Genomic DNA, 16640 nt, shown 5'->3' with positions numbered 1-16640 from the left:
TGGGGGGGGGGGGAGAGAGAGAGAGAGAGAGAGAGGGGCAGACCTTGTCAAGGCCGAGACACGACATGGGGTCCAGTGGCTTAATCGGGATGTTGTTATTGGCCGAATTGTGCGAACTGTCCGAACTGGTGACGTCACTTTCTTCAGCAGCATCTTCGTTGTTATTCGTTCTCTGCACTGACGTCAGATTCTCATTGTCGTCTTCGTCTTCCTCCTTTTCGATGTTGCTTTCGTTGTCTGCTGGTTTCCGACCCTGTTCCCGGACCTCGCGTGGACGGTCGCCGGGGTCGCTGGCCTGTGGCGGCTTCGCAATTAGTTCCATCGCGCGATAAGGTGCTCCCGTCGCGGCTAATGGAAGCGGCACCATATCCAACGGCCTCTGAAGGCCGCTCAAAGCAAAAGCCGCCCTCGGGAGCATTTGCGGCGCACCGGGAGGCAGGATCGGATGTCTTCGGGCGAGCCGCGGATCGGCCCAAAGTCCACCCGCGGCGTGCAGACTCCAGATCCCATATTCCATCTGAAGTCATTCGAGATTACAGAAGACCAAGAAACGTGTCTCCACGTGACATTATACCTATTTAACATAGTAATTTCTTTCTCTTTACTTCTCGAATTTAGGAAGAGTACCTATCACTCGATTAGAAATATTAAATAAATATGATTAATCAATTTTTTATCGAAGCCAAGTAATCGATAAAAAATACTCAACGACTCGCGTCACTCCTCGTTTATGAATAGATCATCCCCCATTGATGGCTCGAACAATGAACACATCGCTTAATGGCCACAGGTTATACAACGTGTGATTTCAGTCAGAAATTCCTTTGGCCATCGCTGTAATGGAAACCAGTTGCAATATCACATAGCTGCCCATTGAACGAATCAGCAATAGAAACAATTGTTGGTTGACCCTAAGGACCTATTACCACCATATATGCTCCTAATATATGCTCAGCTATTTCTTTTAATTCATAAACCGCCCGTCAATCTTCGAATTTGTAAATTTACTTTTAATTAAATTCAGGCCTTTATCCTGCGTAACAAATTTAATATCGGATGCGTGCGTGCACGCGTTGCCAGTGTCGCTCTTGTGGCGGCATCTGGACCAGAGGGTGTTGGGAGAGAGGGGGACGCATCTTTCGATCAGAAACGCGTTGCGAGAGCGAAATGACTGGCGTCTGGTGTCTCATCCGAGTGGACCATAAATCTGTCATATTGTGATGTTGTCAGTCTGTAGGACGAGCCAATAATAAATGAGTGCCATAATGACAAGGTTGACTACCCGGGCATTGTAATTCCGAATGTCGTATTAATTCGTTCAAATAATTCTCTGATGGCTCTGGAATTGAGGTAGGTCATTCGGTAGCCATCCGAATGTAACGAATTTCCAAAAAGCTGCGGGAGATTCTCGAGGTTTCTGGGTTTTTTGACTCTTACGATTCCTTGACAATCCCTGAATAAAAAAGAGAGAGAGAGAGATACCAAGGTGCATCTCGTTCCCCGTCCTCCGTTCCCGGTTCCCCAAGCCCTGCCACTAAAGTGCCCCCCTCCCCCTAAGCCTCACGAATCGATTTGTTATTGTTTTTGTGTCTGCGGTGTTGGCGGTAGTGGTTGGCTGAGTGGGAGCCTGCAAGCTCGCTCTTGAGTTTAGGCGGCTCGTGCGGCGGGTCGGAGTGCGCGAGGAAGGAGCAGGAAGAGGAGGATGAAGAGTAAAGTCGGACTAGGGGGTGGGGCAGCCTGGTGAGAGGCTCGGTGACGCGGGGCGGAGGGCGGAGGGCGGAGGGTGTTACTGGGGTAAGGTGGCTAGCAGGGACAGGGACAGGGACGGTGGTGAGGTGCCACACTGGAAGCCGAGGATGGACTAGGGTGGTTTGGGGTGGCCCCAGAATGGTCTAGGGTAGGGGTTGAGGTGATGGTAAAGGCAAGGGATCTGACACGGCTTGACAGGTGACAACCGATTGGACCACTGACGTCACAGATCACTTGGCTGGCTGCGTGCACACACGATCACGCACGCCGAAGGCTTGACGCACATGCAGAAATCGAAATATTTTGCACAGGAAATACGGTATTTACGTGCTAACCGGCCGATAGCCCCGCGACGCCTCTATCTGGTTACCATTACACTCGGATGTATGAAATGCGCCAACATACACCATCCCCCCACAATAGCCCTATTTATGATTGGGCAAAATTGCTTTCCATGCGCAGAATAAAATTGCGTGGCGGAAAAATCTTCAAAAGTGGACGGAAAAATGGAGAAATAGGATGAATCCTGCCGGGATTCAATGATTTTTAAGAGCTGAACAGTCATTCATTGAAGGCTGAGGGTAACATTTTTTTTTAAATTTTCTCCCAGGAAAACCAAGAAAATTTACGAAAAATTAAATATGGCGAGGCAGCGGGCTTGCGCGCATTGAGAATCTAAGCTTTTCCAGTTTTACCGCGGAACATCGATGGCGCTTGCACCAAACTGCTGCAACTTGAATCGGATGTACCAAAATGGCTGACGTCAGATCATGCACTTCCGATAACAAACTTTTTGATGTCACATTTCAATAGAAAGGTAGAACAAATATTTCGTAAGCGTAAATTTTTACGGGGTTTTTAGTGGAGTAGCCAATATCTCTACAATTCATAGAATTAAAATCTCGCGAGATTTGATTGCTATTTTATTCTTGTGTTTAATACGTGGGCTACAAATTATCTGCAAGAAGAACTAAAGTAAACAGGTAGTATAAGAAATATTGATGTGCTTATTTTAAATGAAACAAGAGATTAAAAATCTTCTTAACGCAAGCACAGCGATGTTCCTTTTAATACGAGGGCCTGAAGTTTGCCGAGTGCGTTTTCAAAACTGAAAAAAAGTTATTCAAACAAAATCTGTAAAAAAACGTGTTTCTTGTTTAATGTGAAGTCCATACTTTGCCTGAATATTTTTGACTTCTTTATACTCTCCCACGAATTTATCCAAAGTTGCCATAAAGTTACATTGTGACTCTCCAGCAGAACCTATTGCTTTCTTGATTTCATTCAATGCACAGTTAATCTCTGTGAGTGTTTTCAGGATTTCCTCTATGCCTGCAGAATCTTTAGGAATGATAATACCCTTGCAGCATAGTGAATCCAAGGGTTCGATAAGACTCTTTAATTTGTTGAGTTTCATCTCCAGCTTGGACATATGCGCAATCTCAGCTGTATGAACACAGAAAACAAATGACCATGATGGAAACAAGTAAAGTTCGTGCAATAAGTTTAATCATGCATACATGCTTATCCATGCTCACCACAGCATACATCCGCATCCTCTACCTGTAAATCTAAATTATTCTGCAAGTATGCAAGACTCTTAACATCGTTTGCTCTTAGTCTCATTTTAGTCAGATTTTGCAAAACTAAATCCCGTTCCACACATATCTTGACCAACTGGTTAGTCAAATCAGTGCTTAGCTCTTTAACCTTCTTCTTCAATACAATCTCGCTGCATTCAGCTCGTAAGTATGTATCATATAATAAGCTTAGTTCAATATTACTATTATCTGTTTCTGGTTGCTGAGGAATATCTTGAAGTACTGTTGCTGAAGGCTGTAATGAGATCCTTGGTGTGATGCGGTTTCTTAAGCCTTTAAACATATTTTCAAGAAATGTGGTCAAATGTGTAATGCATCTCGCAGAAAATCATACAAATTATACCTGTTTGCCTATTATTAGATGGTAACAAGAACGAAGTTCGATTTGCAGGACGATTACCGTCAGTGGCTGCAGCATCTCTGATTCCATTTCGTATACGAGTTGGTGTCAGTGTCAAACGATTTCTGTAAAAAAATCTTCATTAATACTTTTAATTTTTTTAAACAAACATTGGTGATAAAACGAACGTTTTTACTCCACGCTTCTTGTTTGGAGATTGCAGTGGATCCATCCTGCAGATTACTTTCCGTTTGATCTAGTTTGATCCTACTCGATCCTAACTGTTTGTCGGGCTACTTACAAACTTTTAAACTGTGTCCCTTTTTTTTGTGCATCTTTTATTCCCTAGAACAACGGAGCTATAATCTAGAGGCAGGGATTTTATTCTGTACGAGGTCGTTCGTTCCAGTGTTTCAATGTGCACCGAGGCACGTAGGTGTGTTCGAAAATGAGCTGGAAGCGCTTAGAGCATCGTTGCCCATTATTAAATGCATTTGATCGAGATATAACGATACGCTTACGTTCTTCATTCAATTTCAAAGCACCTACAGTGCTCCGTACATATAAAAACGCTAGAACGAATAGATCTTGTTGTTGTTGCCTGTAATGGTTTTTATTATAATCATAATTTACATAAAGAAAACTAAGCCATTGGTTTTTTTCTTCTAGAACCGGTCAATACCGGGAGTTTAGTTCATAGTGAAGTATGTTGGTTTTATACCTAGACATTGGTGACACTGTGAATCACTATTTTTAAGGATCGATTCCTGTTTTGTGTATTCACTAATCTTACTAGTTGTTGCTGATTATTGCTTAGTGAAGATTTTATGATAAGACGTGATATTTAATTTCATCAACTCTTTCACGATCAAAATAAGCTGCCTGTATTTAAAAATCATAATCAATTAACCTCCTTCCTATTTATTGACTGACTTTTCATCTGAAAACATGGTGGTTATTATTACTTATTTTACAATACTCCAATACATTGTGCTTGACTCATTAATTCACAAATATTTCATAACATAATTATGTTTACTTACTATGAATTATTTTTCTTTTTTTAAGGATAAAGAAAAACGAGAAATACCATCTTTGCTCAGGAAAATTCTTGCCGTGGATGCTTACTTAACAGAGCAGTTTGTTCGAACCGCTGAGAAATTTCTTTTTCTTAGACAGCTCAAAGTGCATTCAAAAATGCTTGAGGTAATAACTTTAGTATTGAAAAATTTGGAACTTCAGAGAAATTTGGTAAACACTTGGTTTTAATAATCAGGTATCTTGCCATGGAATACCATGGATTGCAAGCTGGATAGCTCTCATATGGATACTCAATAGTAGTAGTTTGTACCAAATGCAAGTCAATTTTCTAATAGGTAAGATAATTGTAAATACAAGAATATCTCTTGTATTATAAGTATTTTCGTTTTCAGGGTTATTCCTTGATATAATTCTAATTGCTTTAATCAAATCAATAACAAGAAGAAGAAGACCTGCTGTTAATGACGACCCATTTGCAATAGGTCCTGACAAATATTCCTTTCCATCAGGACATGCTTCCCGTGCTACTTTCGTAGTTTATTTCTTTTTTAATTTGTGGCCAGTTAATATTATTTTTGTTCCTCCATTGTTGGCGTGGGCAGTCTCTGTTTGTCTCTCAAGAATTTTAATGAGGAGACATCATCTTTTAGATATTATTGCTGGAGTATTTTTAGGTATTTTTGAAGGACTTTCCATTGGCTTGACTTATCTAGAAAAGGACACATGCATAAGCCTGATTTCATGGATTACAGATGAAAAGTTGGAAGGTGGAGATTATCATGTATAAATCGACATATTCTTTCTTTTATATTTACTACCAATATATAATTGTGATTGTTGCAATCTTCCAGAGTTTTAAAATTGATGTCATGATTTAAAAAAATACTAGTGTAGTTAATTTTAGATTTTGTAAGTCTGAAAATTATCGCAGCTGTGATAATTGTGTACGCGTTAAAGTTCTGAATAAATATTTCTTGAAATAATTTTGGGAAATAGAAAATAATTACACTTCGTTTTTATTATTTTGAAGCCACTTTTTTTAATCGATTATACACAATGCCTTGAAGCCGATATGAACAACATTACTGCTTGTAATGTCGGCTAACAAAAAACTAAATGAGCTACTTTATCTCATAAATAGTGGAATGTATTGCAGATAAAATAATAGATTGCATAATATACAAATAAATAACGTAATTATCCGTTGGTACAAAGTCACTATCACATCTCAGAAATAAAACTTGTAATCTTGGTAAAACATTCCCCTGTTTGGATTGACCTGGCTGAAATGTAAATGCAAATATATTTGTTTCGTTTAATAATCTTTTACACAATGGGCCAAAGTTCAATAAAACCATGAATATTAGAAACATGGTTAGGTTTGAATAATTTTAAAACTGCGAAAGGCAGATACCGCTATTGGTCCATAGTGCAGAGGGCGCATTTAGTTGATCGTGAAAATTAAAAGTGTCCAAGCTGCTGCTACATAATAAGCGAATACATTGCATAGAGGACAACTCTATCACATAATACTATCGTTCATTTCCATTCTACGTCTTTGTTGACACTTCGATATTACAATCGTATTAATTGTGTTTGTCCTACTATATAAATCGTAAATATGTTCTACGATCACCCGTGCCGGTGCTTTTTTCTACATGTGTCGAAAATGGCCATCGCGGTCAACACGGCGTAATGAACTCATTCTCGTTCCAGCAACTCCTTGCTGATCATTTGAGTAAAAATAAAGAGTGAATCAGTGAATATTGGTACTGCCAGTAATAACACGCATCCTTTTTCAACAATGAACATAGCGAGGAATCCCGTTTTCACGTAGCTGTCAAATGCCATTGAACGAAAGTGATTGCACGACAGCTGTCATTTGGTTTGGGAAAGTACGAAAATTTCAAATTTTAATTCATGTTACGTAAAGATACAACGAAATGAGTATTAACACGTGATTCTGACAAAGAATTCGTAACGCTCTACCACAGGGGAGAATGGTAAAACTTGAGGTCGAGATGTGCGTGCTCGTTCCCGGCGACCTCCTGGCCGCACGAGGGTGACGGCGAGGGTTTCACGTTGTTCCCGCATTTTTCAGCCTCCAAGAGAATTGGGACAAATGGAGCCACCTGGTGATCCGGTATTGCCGGTGTCGGCACCGTTGATAATTCGCTCGAGCGCTGCTTCTGCTCTTCCTCGGAGTACAGACTCAGCGAACGAGGACGCTCCATTTTCGGGACCGGGGGAGGAATTTCACTAGAAAATTAATCTGGTCAACCAGGTCATCCTTGTGTACGAAGTCAATGTCGCCAACGTCGTCTAGACTCGATGCAATGGCAGATTCTCAAGTACGATTTCCCATTTAATCTTTGGACCCGTATCTCGCTGTCAAAGACTGATTGTGTAGCGTCATATTTAAGAATCAACAGCACATATGGATAAGTAAAAGTTTGTTAAGGTTTAGGAAAGTGGAACTGGTGTAATTGGTATGATCCATAGGACTGTTGACTGATGATAATGGAACGAAAGCGAGTTACTATTGAAACTTAGTGTTTTTGTTTATTGGTTGATTATATTAGTTGCTGGGAATAAGAGAAAAAAAATTAAGAAACAAAACTAGAAGAGAGAAAGGCAAATGAAATTAATATGTTGCCGTGCCGTATAAATGTGTATAACTCATATTTTATAACTTATCGATATGCATTATGTTTACACAATTTACAATGAAAATAAATAAAATCACACGTGCGCCTTTGAATAGATTTTCGATGTACTTTCAGTGTAGAAATATTACGCGCGTGTTTCTATTACAGCGTTCATGCTACGATACACGACTGCTTCAGAGAGTCCTCCGTGACATTTAACTAGAAAGTGAAAGGTGCGCCAAGAATCTTCTTATCTTTTCTATCGTTTCACGGATCGCCGTACTTTTGCATTTCCGTCATTTTCCCATTTTTTAGGCCCATTTTACTTGGTCAATTGCAAAGCAACCGAATCCCGGCGATCCGTCAAGATCGGAAGATTTTTCGGATCTCCACTTTTACTCGAAAACAGTGATAAGGAGCGAGAGAAAGAATTCTCTTAGCCTTAAACGATGGATCCATCGCGATTACTACTCACCCGGTCCGCTCGGCGGGCTGGCCAAGCACTGCGGTGTTATGAATAATCTAGAAGAAAGCGTTAATAGAAAATTAGTAATCGAGCAGCAATGAGACGCGAGCTGTCCAGTCCTTGCGAGTCCGAATGTCGGTTACTTGATTAACTCAATAAGCAAGAGATGAATCCTTGTGATTTTATTATCATAAAAAGCCATACTCACGTTGGCCATAGAGCATTGCGGTCGAGCTGCTGCGTATCTACCGTAGGAGCTGCGCGACGGGGCTCCATATTGCGCGCCATTGACGCTGCAACGAAAGTGAAATTAATGCAACTGCTCGAATTCGCCACAGATAGCGCTGCGATTGTTTCGATTCACACGAAAGGGATTTGCCCTCCCTCTCCACTCCCTCTCACGCACCTACCTGCTACTGGTATTGTTACTCGTTGCGTTTCCATCGGTCGACGCTTTCGCAGGCAAACTGTATCGGCTGCCTCTGGTCTCCTGAGTCTCATCGTCGAAGAATCCTTGAAATACGACGAACTTGTTATTCTGCGGAATTATCCTCGAGAGCCCGTAATACTTGTGAAGAAAAGCGAGAAATTTCTCGGAAGGCCGGTCGATCGCCAATTTCATCGGCGTTATGTTCTCCTCCGCCAGCATGTGCTGATAGAGGACGTTCCCACAGCCCTGAGATTAAGAGTCTCATGCTCTACCGACTGAGCCTACCGTAGGAGCTGCGCGACGGGGCTCCATATTGCGCGCCATTGACGCTGCAACGAAAGTGAAATTAATGCAACTGCTCGAATTCGCCACAGATAGCGCTGCGATTGTTTCGATTCACACGAAAGGGATTTGCCCTCCCTCTCCACTCCCTCTCACGCACCTACCTGCTACTGGTATTGTTACTCGTTGCGTTTCCATCGGTCGACGCTTTCGCAGGCAAACTGTATCGGCTGCCTCTGGTCTCCTGAGTCTCTGCAACAGAAAAGGCCATAACACGATAAAGCCGTCAGATGGCTGCAGCTCGACTCTATCCAAGGTCCTTCAGGAAGATTATTGACGCGTCGCTGTCGCCTAACATTGACCGCATTTTGAAGCTTCTTCTTGACCGGAATAACCAATTCGGGACGTGAAATGAGAACCGATTCGTAACTGCCGATGCTGCGTGACCATCGTTGTGCTTTTACGTGTCTGCGACGATCCAAAATAGGCAATTCGAAACGGACGACAGAAATGACGATTCAGCCTTGCGCTGTGCGCCTACGTTATTTCCTATATACATATTTTTCCCGTCGAGTCGCGAACATAACGAACGATTCCGTCTGTAGCCACGAGGGTCCCGCACTTTGTTCTCGTATTATCTTGCCGATAAAAAAGAAGACCAGGACACCATTTGGCTAGGCTATTCCGATCGGCTTGGCAATTACGCAGGAGTGTATTTTGCAAAAGTAGACTCCCTGTCTTTGGGCACGATGAGAATGGCCGCCGTGCTCACTACTCAGTGAGTGAGTAATTAGCGATGGGAACATTTAACAAGACAGCCACCTCGCGCACGTCAGGCGGTTCGATTCCTCTCAAAGGGATAATTACGACTCGGTAGAGCGGGAGGATTGCTGCTCCGTGTCAATTCTCACGTATTTTTTTAGCATCGTCGAAAACAAGATACACTGTGATAATTACGATTCGCAACCCAAGTGAAACTGAATCTCCTCGGGCGTTTCAATAACGTCGCGGTTAAAGCTAAGCTGGGATTTTTCGCTTGATATTTTGCTGCGTCTAGGGAAATATCGATTCGCGAGGAATAACGAGTGGCTTCACGCTGAATAATGTCCTGGGACTGAAATGGAATTGCGCTTACGGGACATTGACTCACCATCGTCGAAGAATCCTTGAAATACGACGAACTTGTTATTCTGCGGAATTATCCTCGAGAGCCCGTAATACTTCTGAAGAAAAGCGAGAAATTTCTCGGAAGGCCGGTCGATCGCCAATTTCATCGGCGTTATGTTCTCCTCCTGCGGATTTGTAAAAAGTTACATTAATTTTAATAATAGACAAGGATCTAGCGTCTGGAAGAAATGAAGCAACCTCAGAAGTCTAACTAGTTGCTGGAGTTCAGTAACCTCCTATGCGCTACCTTGGCCGATACACCCACCTATGCTCGGCATAATATCCCTTTGTCATGCCTATAATTAAGATCCTGCGTGAACCGTGCTCGATTTACCGTAAGACTACACATATTTAATCCGTCAAATAAGAATTTCAAAGTGTTAAGTTTCCGTTTGGTTTATAAAACGAAAAAAGCAAGATCGGTGGATCAATTTCTTGTTCGTATCGTAAGACTGCTATTAGTAGGATTAATCTTAATAAATGGCTGCTCGAGTACATCCGGCATTATCAATCAGGCGAGGCTGCTGCTTTTTTCTTTCGGATGGCATTCAGTGGCTCTGTCGGTAAGTAAGATTTCGCATGAGAAGACGGGGTCGAGCGTCATTAAGAATTTACATTAGGAAAATGAGGCCCTTTGCCGTGTCGTCCAATAGACTGAGGATCGGAAGCTGCACGCGGGTTTACCGGATCTTGCGCCAGTCACCCGCTATGAGAACAGGGGGTATCTTCATGTAGAAATCATAAATAGTTGAGCAGAATCGAAGATTTGAATCTTTAAATTTGCATGGGATTTCTGGTAAATGGAGACTCACCGCCAGCATGTGCTGATAGAGGACGTTCCCACAGCCCATACGCTGCCTGGATTCGTGGACGTAGAAGTCCAGGACGCATCGGGGTTGCAGCTGATAGTGCACACCCCTGTCGTCGAACATGAAAAGATTTTTCGAGCCCGTCTTCAGGAGTCCGACCACGCATCCGGTGCCACTGTAAAAAATTCAAAACAGACATATAGGCATACTCTTTGCAGACGTCACAAGATGCGTCATAGATTCGCGAGGTCGAGCCGGATGAATAACTGGGTCGCAAGTGGGACACGTGGTTCAAGGAAGTGCACGAAGTAACTACGAGCTTGAAATGTGCATCTCGCTTGGAACGGGTAGTTCTGGCTCCTGCTTCCAGAATTGTTAGAGTAACTCGAGCGGAATGTACATTGCGCATTCCATAATATTCAAAGCACGCGGTCACTCCCAACGTCCGGGAAAATAATTCCGGTCGTGACTCTCATCTGCCATCATCGTTAGCTAGGACGTACGGGGTTGATATTCCACCCTTTGTCAGGTCTCGGCACTAGCTCCTTCGCGCCAACATTTAAATGGCCTGATGGTCCCTCGCGAAGGGCCGCATTGAAATTTCTCAACCTGGAGGCTCAGCCCTTCGACATCGATCCGGTAGCGCACCTTCCGGCCAACTCCCCAAAATCCTCATCCCCTTCGACCCATTTACTCCGAACCCCCCGTAAACCACTATGGCTCCCGCGGCAGGGGCGCATTAGGATTAATGCAAGAATCTTTACTTGTTGGCTTCTCTGTCCACGAGCAGGTAGACTATGTGGTCGGTGTCCCTCAGCTTAATGGCGCTGGTTATTGGTTTGTTCAGGCCTTGCGCCCTGGCGGAGGCCTCGCCCATGTCGTCGAGGACCTTAGTCAGCTGTCTCTGGCATTCGCTGAAACAAGGAAGCATTCGTTGCAGCTCAACAGGCAGGGAGAACAATATTTAACGAGACTCCTGGGAAACTATTGTGCATTGATCGATCCAATTAATATTTTAGTACTGCGAGCGAACCGCCACGTTGAGCGAAGTGGGACGTCGTCAAGGACTCATTGGAAGCTGCGACTCCGTGAGGCTTTCGACCAAATTCATTAGATTTTTTTCCACCCCACGCAGAGGTTCACGGACTATTTTTAAATACGAGGGGTTGCATGGGATGCACTGGGAGTTTGTGAAGGTGAGGCGGGTGGCGGGTGGCAAGGGGAGTTAGCACCCCTCGGCCACCCAGGCCTTTCCTCTTCAATTTATGACCGTACGAAGCCTCCTAGAAGCTGAAGCTACATTGCTCGAATAGTTAGGTCTGATGGCGCAACGATTATCGATACTTTCCTGGCTGCGATATTTCATCTTAAAAGCGCCCACATATTCATATTTCAAAGGGTGGAAGGATGGGGCATTAAATTCTCCGAAATTCAATTGTGATTTTGTAATTGAATTAGTGTATATATATGTATATATAAATTAGTACTGGCTGGTACATCGAGTGTGTATACGAATCTAGGTTATGCATAACGGCTCATATAGAACAATTGGTAGAACCTCCTCCTCCTCCTCCTCCTCCTCCTCCTCCTCCTCCTCGTTTCCTCCAATTAACCAACATTCTCATGGAAGTTTTCGAATTCTCCTATTTTCTTTCTCTTTCCCAGCAACGAGTGTTTTTATGTTCGCGAAATCGCTAAGAAAATTGACGGGGAATTTTTGTACTCGGCGAAAAGAACAAGTCACGCGACTCCAAGCACGTTCACGTAAATTGGCTGCCGTACAATCGATAACGGCTGCGCCTCAGGGCAGGATATCTTGACGCTGTCAATGACTAATTGTGCAGGTGATATATTATTATTTGCGGAAAAATTCATCTAAGATTTTGTAATTCGCGACCCGATCGCTCTCTACTTCCTTGCTAATTATTGAGCCCACAGGAGGAGAGTAACCTTGAATGGTATTAAAGATTTCTCTCGTCTCTCGCGGGAGAGCAGACTGTAGCAGTCAAGGCTGAACTGCGCTTTCACGGACTGATTAGTTACATAACTGTTGAGGGAGATAGCATCGATCGGACAGCCAATCAAAGCCAAAGCCAAAGAGTGACTCCAGTGGAGTACTCCACTGGGTGCAAATTTCCATGCTCAGAGTCGCGATCGTTCGAGTGACGCAATGGTCCACGTTCAGGGTTAAAATACGGAGCGAATCGGCACTGCAGCTGTTTCTACTCTCTGGGAAGCGTCCAGAGTGGAAACGTGTACAGTTGCTAGTAGACCACGAGTAGCATGGCCGTTATGTCAGATTTATTAATACACGCTACTCTCCGGCTTTGAAGTGCCCAGCTGAGGTACCGCTTCGACAGTACGCACCAACTTTTCTTATAGTAAACTTTCTTATAGCTGGCAGCACGTGGGCCCATTAGAACAGATTTTGAAAAAATTTTATGTTCATCTAATTTTTGGAATTTTCCAGTTTATCGGTTACACCGGATGTATCGGTGCGATTTTAATTGAAATTTATAAATATGGCGAGTGCAAGCCGTTCGAGCGTGATAAGCCACTTTTGAAATTTCTTATCAACTTCTTATCGTTTGTTAAACGACGCTATTGTCATTGATAAGTAAGACGCCCGAGACACAAATGTCACGTGATTCCATTATTTAAAAGCCAATGTTAAAAATTCGTGACAACGCGAAAAGGAGCTGGAAGGTGGAATTATTTTCTTCCACTCCTTTTTCCGGTTCTAACGGTTGTTTCGCCTCGTTATGGCGAGTAGTTTTAGGCTTCAATTCTCTTCCCTCAAGCTCCTCCTCTTTGTCTTTCTTCGGCAAATCTTCCGTCTTTTCCGGTTTTATCGCTGCCTTCGAGTCCTTTTTCAATTTTGAAAATCCTATCGCTCTCATGCTTTCTATGGATTCGACCTAAGGATCCAAATGTTTATTATCATTATACTAGACTTTATTCATCCCACGTGGTTCATTTATGTCAGAAGCGTCATGTCTGGCTGACTGAAAAGTCCCCGTGCTAGGCGACGCGTGATAATCAGAGTTCCACGCATCCTTGCACCAGGCGAACCAGAAGCACCGGACGCTGCTCCGGCACATCCTGTGTGCCAGATCGCGACGTCTCTCAAGACTCATTAATATTCTTCTCAGTCCTCGGCCTTTATGATTATCTATTTTTTTCCTACAAATTAACGAGCGATCGGCACAGCGTTTAATGATCGGATGTGTCACGTGTTACAATCATTTGAGACACAAATAAAAAGTGTCCGTTCCATTCGCAGCCGACCCATTCCTGAAACCCGGAGTCTACGGTGCGTGAAGCAAGCCAAGAGAAGCAAATAGACTTTTTCTACCTAACGGGTAACTCAGCAGTAACGCAAACTCGTTCCATCTCTTTCTTCCTCGTACTTTCAGTCTGTCGCTCTGTTGTAAACTTCCGTCAGTCCCTGAGTCATTCCCTGAGAATTACACGCGAAAATAATTCACCGTTTAACCACAAACCGTTTTACGCTTTCAAAATTTTTACATCGATTCTTCAAAAACAGAATATATACTGGGTGGTAAAGTCAATCGGTACCCATGCCAGTCTCTGTATAGGAGCAGCACACGCTGGAATAACTTCCTGCCTTCTAGCAATCCCGAAGAACAACGGATACCTAAAGACGTTTCTAACCTTCGTATTGCTATAGGAAGATTGTGAAATATGGAAGACGCGGCTTCCTGGTTCGAGTATAGCTTGAACGTGAGTCATTCCGTGAGAATGACACGTGAGCGCGATCCGTAAAATAGCTATAATATAAAAATGATGCAATTTTACTTAGCCTCCTACATACGTCTGTAGATGCCGACAATTTTATCCGTAAGTCGATAACCTCTGCTGGCTTCGAAGCTGGACGCATATTCAACGGAACAATGGGTTCCCACGGAAACCCGACGAGGAGTCAGGCAATCGGACTAGACGTCTTTTAATTAATCGATAAATGATCGCTCCTGCACGTTTTACGTTTTTCGACTTTTCTCTCCGCGATTTTCATATTCTTTACGAAAATAGAGACTACGTTTGTTCAGAGCAAAATTCGTATTTCGTAGAAGGAATAAGAATCATGGCTGTGCGATTCTTTCCGCTGCCCACCAGACCTGACCTGTCCGCCCACGGGGAGACGTAGTCACGTGAAAGACTCTTTAAGACCGTGAGCGTCGCTGCTGCTGCTGATTCGCGTAGCTTTCTAAGTACTTGCTTCGTCGATGTTCAGTTGTCGGAAACTTTTTCTTTTATATTTCTCGAGAATAATATAATTCCTATTTTCGTTTCCAACTGCTATTAAAATGCGACGAAAAGCCTACTGCTCCATACCGTAACGAGGAAATTGCACAATACTGCTCGTTCGAACGCATTTCAACGAGCTACCAGCTGAGCTACTTTTTTTTGTGTTTCGAACTCCAGCCGCTTTTCGCCTACGCGGCAACACTCTGACAATGAGAGAATGGACGCTTTTGCCGATGATTGCACGAATGACTACACAGGTGTAAGATGACGCGTGAACGCTAGTGATCTTGGATTTTATACGTTAAATCGAACTTGGCAAGATCAGCTGATTGGCGATCATCGGTGCGTTAGACATGTCAACTGCTCGACCATTTCGAATCTGTCCAAGTATATGATGGAATATTATTTCTTTCGCTATTAAAATATTATGAGGAACTTTTAGAAAATTTAAAAATCTAGTCGAGCAACTTTCTTTTTTATGAACAGAGTCGAGACTCGTGGAGGACTGCGCGTCGCGTGATATGTGTAAATGGCATTTTTGACATAAGTCAACTAGCTGACACCACAGCTGCGGCCAAGTTCGAAGAATGTGTTTCGAACTTCTGGATTATCTTCGAGGAGTTATAGAAAAGATTGATGATTAATTGTGGCACGAATGCGTCATTGGGTCGCGCAAGGGACAGTGAAAGTTCTTATACGTTTTAATTGTCAGCTGAAGGAACTGAGACAACCTTCTACAGATCTACAGACGCCCTCTGTCTGGAGGTCGTCTACTTTTACACATATACCGATACTAATAGAGCATCTAACAGTAGGTTTTAAATTATTTTTGCAAATGACCACGAAGAATTAGCGATTACGGTGGTCGGGTCATCATTGATAAGGGGTTCACTCACTTGAGTTCCCGTCGGTCGCCCTTGAAATCTTCCGGAATCAGTGTTTGTCCAATCTTGTTGATTTTCCTGGGCAAGAGTTTATTCACATTGAACTTGAACTCCATTTTGCTTGCGTCACTTTTTCAATACTTTTCTCAAAATCTTGTTAAACTTCGAAAAAAAAGGTCTTCGACGTAAACGAAGCGAGCGGCGTAAAATGAAGCTGCTGGCTAAGAGGAAGCCGAGTCTGAGGTTGCTCCGAGGATCGATCGAGTCTGATGCCCGATGAGACAATTCGTGACGTTTCGTGACGTTTCGTAAACACAACGACACAACTTTCTTAACCTTACAACTCAATAGATTTTCTGTAAACACTCGCGCTTCTTAATCAGACGATTAATAAGTCGATTCTTTGACGGACACTCGGATAATGTCTCTACCAAACAAGAATCTACGTATTGTGGGAGGAGCGAGAGTAAAATCCTTAGTTAACTCTCTATTGGTAGGAATTCATCGACTGACGTAAAATCGATGAAGACTCCAGTAGGGATGCTGGCTTGTCCTCCTCTTCCTCTAGTGGATACACTAGTGTCTTATGTTAACCGGGATGTGCGTCCCATCGCCCGAGGGATGATCTTATCTTTTCGGGGTCCTGTATCGGGTATAGGGTCGAACCCGTGACGTGTGACCCTATGCCACAGTCAATGAAAATTCGCGATACTCCGGGTTGACGGTACACCTCGGCTCGAGAGTCACGCGACTACCTGGTGGACCCTCCGCTTGTCCGGACTTCACTAGCGGAGCGCGCCTTCATTTTTTTCCAGAAAGCCGCGCGCTGAGCTGCGCGTGCAACGAAGGCCGTGCTAGATGGCTGGTTGGTGGCTGGCTGGTGGCTGGCTGGTGGCTGGCTGGTGGCTGGCACATTCACAACCAAGTCAAATGAACATTGCGCTCGCGCATACT

The 16640-nt window shown here is 43.4% G+C and overlaps 4 protein-coding genes across 9 annotated transcripts in view; 1 reads left to right on the top strand and 3 right to left on the bottom strand.

Moving 5' to 3' along the window:
* LOC107273850 (zinc finger and SCAN domain-containing protein 10) overlaps positions 1–2211 on the bottom strand; it is a 5725-nt gene extending 3514 nt beyond the window's left edge. For 2 of the 3 annotated variants that reach the window (XM_015752427.1, XM_015752437.1), the window contains exons 1-2: positions 2085–2211; positions 44–517 (exon numbers count right to left, since the gene is read on the bottom strand). In XM_015752427.1, coding sequence (XP_015607913.1) covers positions 44–517; positions 2085–2159 — 549 coding nt within the window. In that variant the 5' untranslated portion in view covers positions 2160–2211. Of the gene's footprint in view, positions 1–43; positions 518–2076 lie in introns of all 3 variants that reach the window. The other variant, XM_015752454.2, reaches the window with a different exon arrangement.
* Positions 2212–2649: 438 nt separating this feature from the next.
* On the bottom strand, positions 2650–4313 carry LOC107273877. The gene is made up of 5 exons (XM_015752478.2): positions 3879–4313; positions 3694–3815; positions 3288–3623; positions 2925–3195; positions 2650–2857 (listed from the first exon to the last, which is right to left on the bottom strand). The coding sequence occupies exons 1-5, from the start codon at positions 3920–3922 to the stop codon at positions 2791–2793; spliced, it is 840 nt and encodes a 279-aa protein (XP_015607964.1). The 5' UTR covers positions 3923–4313; the 3' UTR covers positions 2650–2790.
* Positions 4314–4401: 88 nt separating this feature from the next.
* LOC107273884 (phospholipid phosphatase 6) lies at positions 4402–5734 on the top strand. 3 transcript variants are annotated; one of them, XM_025091203.1, is made up of 4 exons: positions 4402–4644; positions 4759–4896; positions 4967–5046; positions 5124–5255. In XM_025091203.1, the coding sequence occupies exons 1-4, from the start codon at positions 4639–4641 to the stop codon at positions 5134–5136; spliced, it is 237 nt and encodes a 78-aa protein (XP_024946971.1). In that variant the 5' UTR covers positions 4402–4638; the 3' UTR covers positions 5137–5255. The 3 variants fall into 3 exon arrangements, with proteins under 3 accessions (XP_024946971.1, XP_015607992.1, XP_015607986.1); XM_015752506.2 differs by having other exon boundaries at positions 4416–4641; positions 4967–5066; positions 5124–5734; XM_015752500.2 differs by having other exon boundaries at positions 4416–4644; positions 4967–5066; positions 5124–5734.
* A 10-nt stretch (positions 5735–5744) lies between these two features.
* Positions 5745–16596, bottom strand: LOC107273868 (alpha-tubulin N-acetyltransferase). Of its 2 annotated transcripts, XM_015752465.2 has the most exons (8): positions 15699–16589; positions 11298–11447; positions 10537–10708; positions 9708–9849; positions 8722–8809; positions 8054–8138; positions 7855–7901; positions 5745–6990 (listed from the first exon to the last, which is right to left on the bottom strand). In XM_015752465.2, exons 1-8 carry the CDS (start codon positions 15800–15802, stop codon positions 6717–6719), a joined length of 1062 nt encoding a protein of 353 aa, XP_015607951.1. In that variant the 5' UTR covers positions 15803–16589; the 3' UTR covers positions 5745–6716. The 2 variants fall into 2 exon arrangements, with proteins under 2 accessions (XP_015607951.1, XP_024946917.1); XM_025091149.1 differs by lacking the exons at positions 8722–8809; positions 9708–9849 and adding an exon at positions 8256–8494 and having other exon boundaries at positions 10546–10708; positions 15699–16596.
* Positions 16597–16640: the final 44 nt, after the last annotated feature.

This window comes from Cephus cinctus, unplaced genomic scaffold (genome assembly GCF_000341935.2).
Source record: "Cephus cinctus unplaced genomic scaffold, Ccin1 Ccin1_scaffold0091, whole genome shotgun sequence".
Classification (NCBI taxonomy): Eukaryota; Metazoa; Arthropoda; class Insecta; order Hymenoptera; family Cephidae; genus Cephus; species Cephus cinctus.
The sequence above is the reverse complement of the archived record's forward strand: the minus strand, read 5'-3'. Positions and strand labels throughout refer to the sequence as shown.

Coding starts and splice junctions, on each gene's coding strand:
- LOC107273884 (XM_015752500.2), top strand. Junction 4,897..4,966: donor TGCATTCAAAAATGCTTGAG/GTAATAACTTTA, acceptor TTTAATAATCAG/GTATCTTGCCATGGAATACC. Junction 5,067..5,123: donor GCAAGTCAATTTTCTAATAG/GTAAGATAATTG, acceptor TTTCGTTTTCAG/GGTTATTCCTTGATATAATT.
- LOC107273868 (XM_025091149.1), bottom strand. CDS start 15,802: ATGGAGTTCAAGTTCAATGTGAATAAACTCTTGCCCAGGAAAATCAAC. Junction 11,448..15,698: donor GGCGACCGACGGGAACTCAA/GTGAGTGAACCC, acceptor TCCTTGTTTCAG/CGAATGCCAGAGACAGCTGA. Junction 8,495..10,545: donor GGAACGTCCTCTATCAGCAC/ATGCTGGCGGTG, acceptor CTCTATCAGCAC/ATGCTGGCGGAGGAGAACAT.
- LOC107273877 (XM_015752478.2), bottom strand. CDS start 3,922: ATGGATCCACTGCAATCTCCAAACAAGAAGCGTGGAGTAAAAAC. Junction 3,624..3,693: donor ATCTAATAATAGGCAAACAG/GTATAATTTGTA, acceptor ATATGTTTAAAG/GCTTAAGAAACCGCATCACA. Junction 3,196..3,287: donor GGATGCGGATGTATGCTGTG/GTGAGCATGGAT, acceptor GTGTTCATACAG/CTGAGATTGCGCATATGTCC.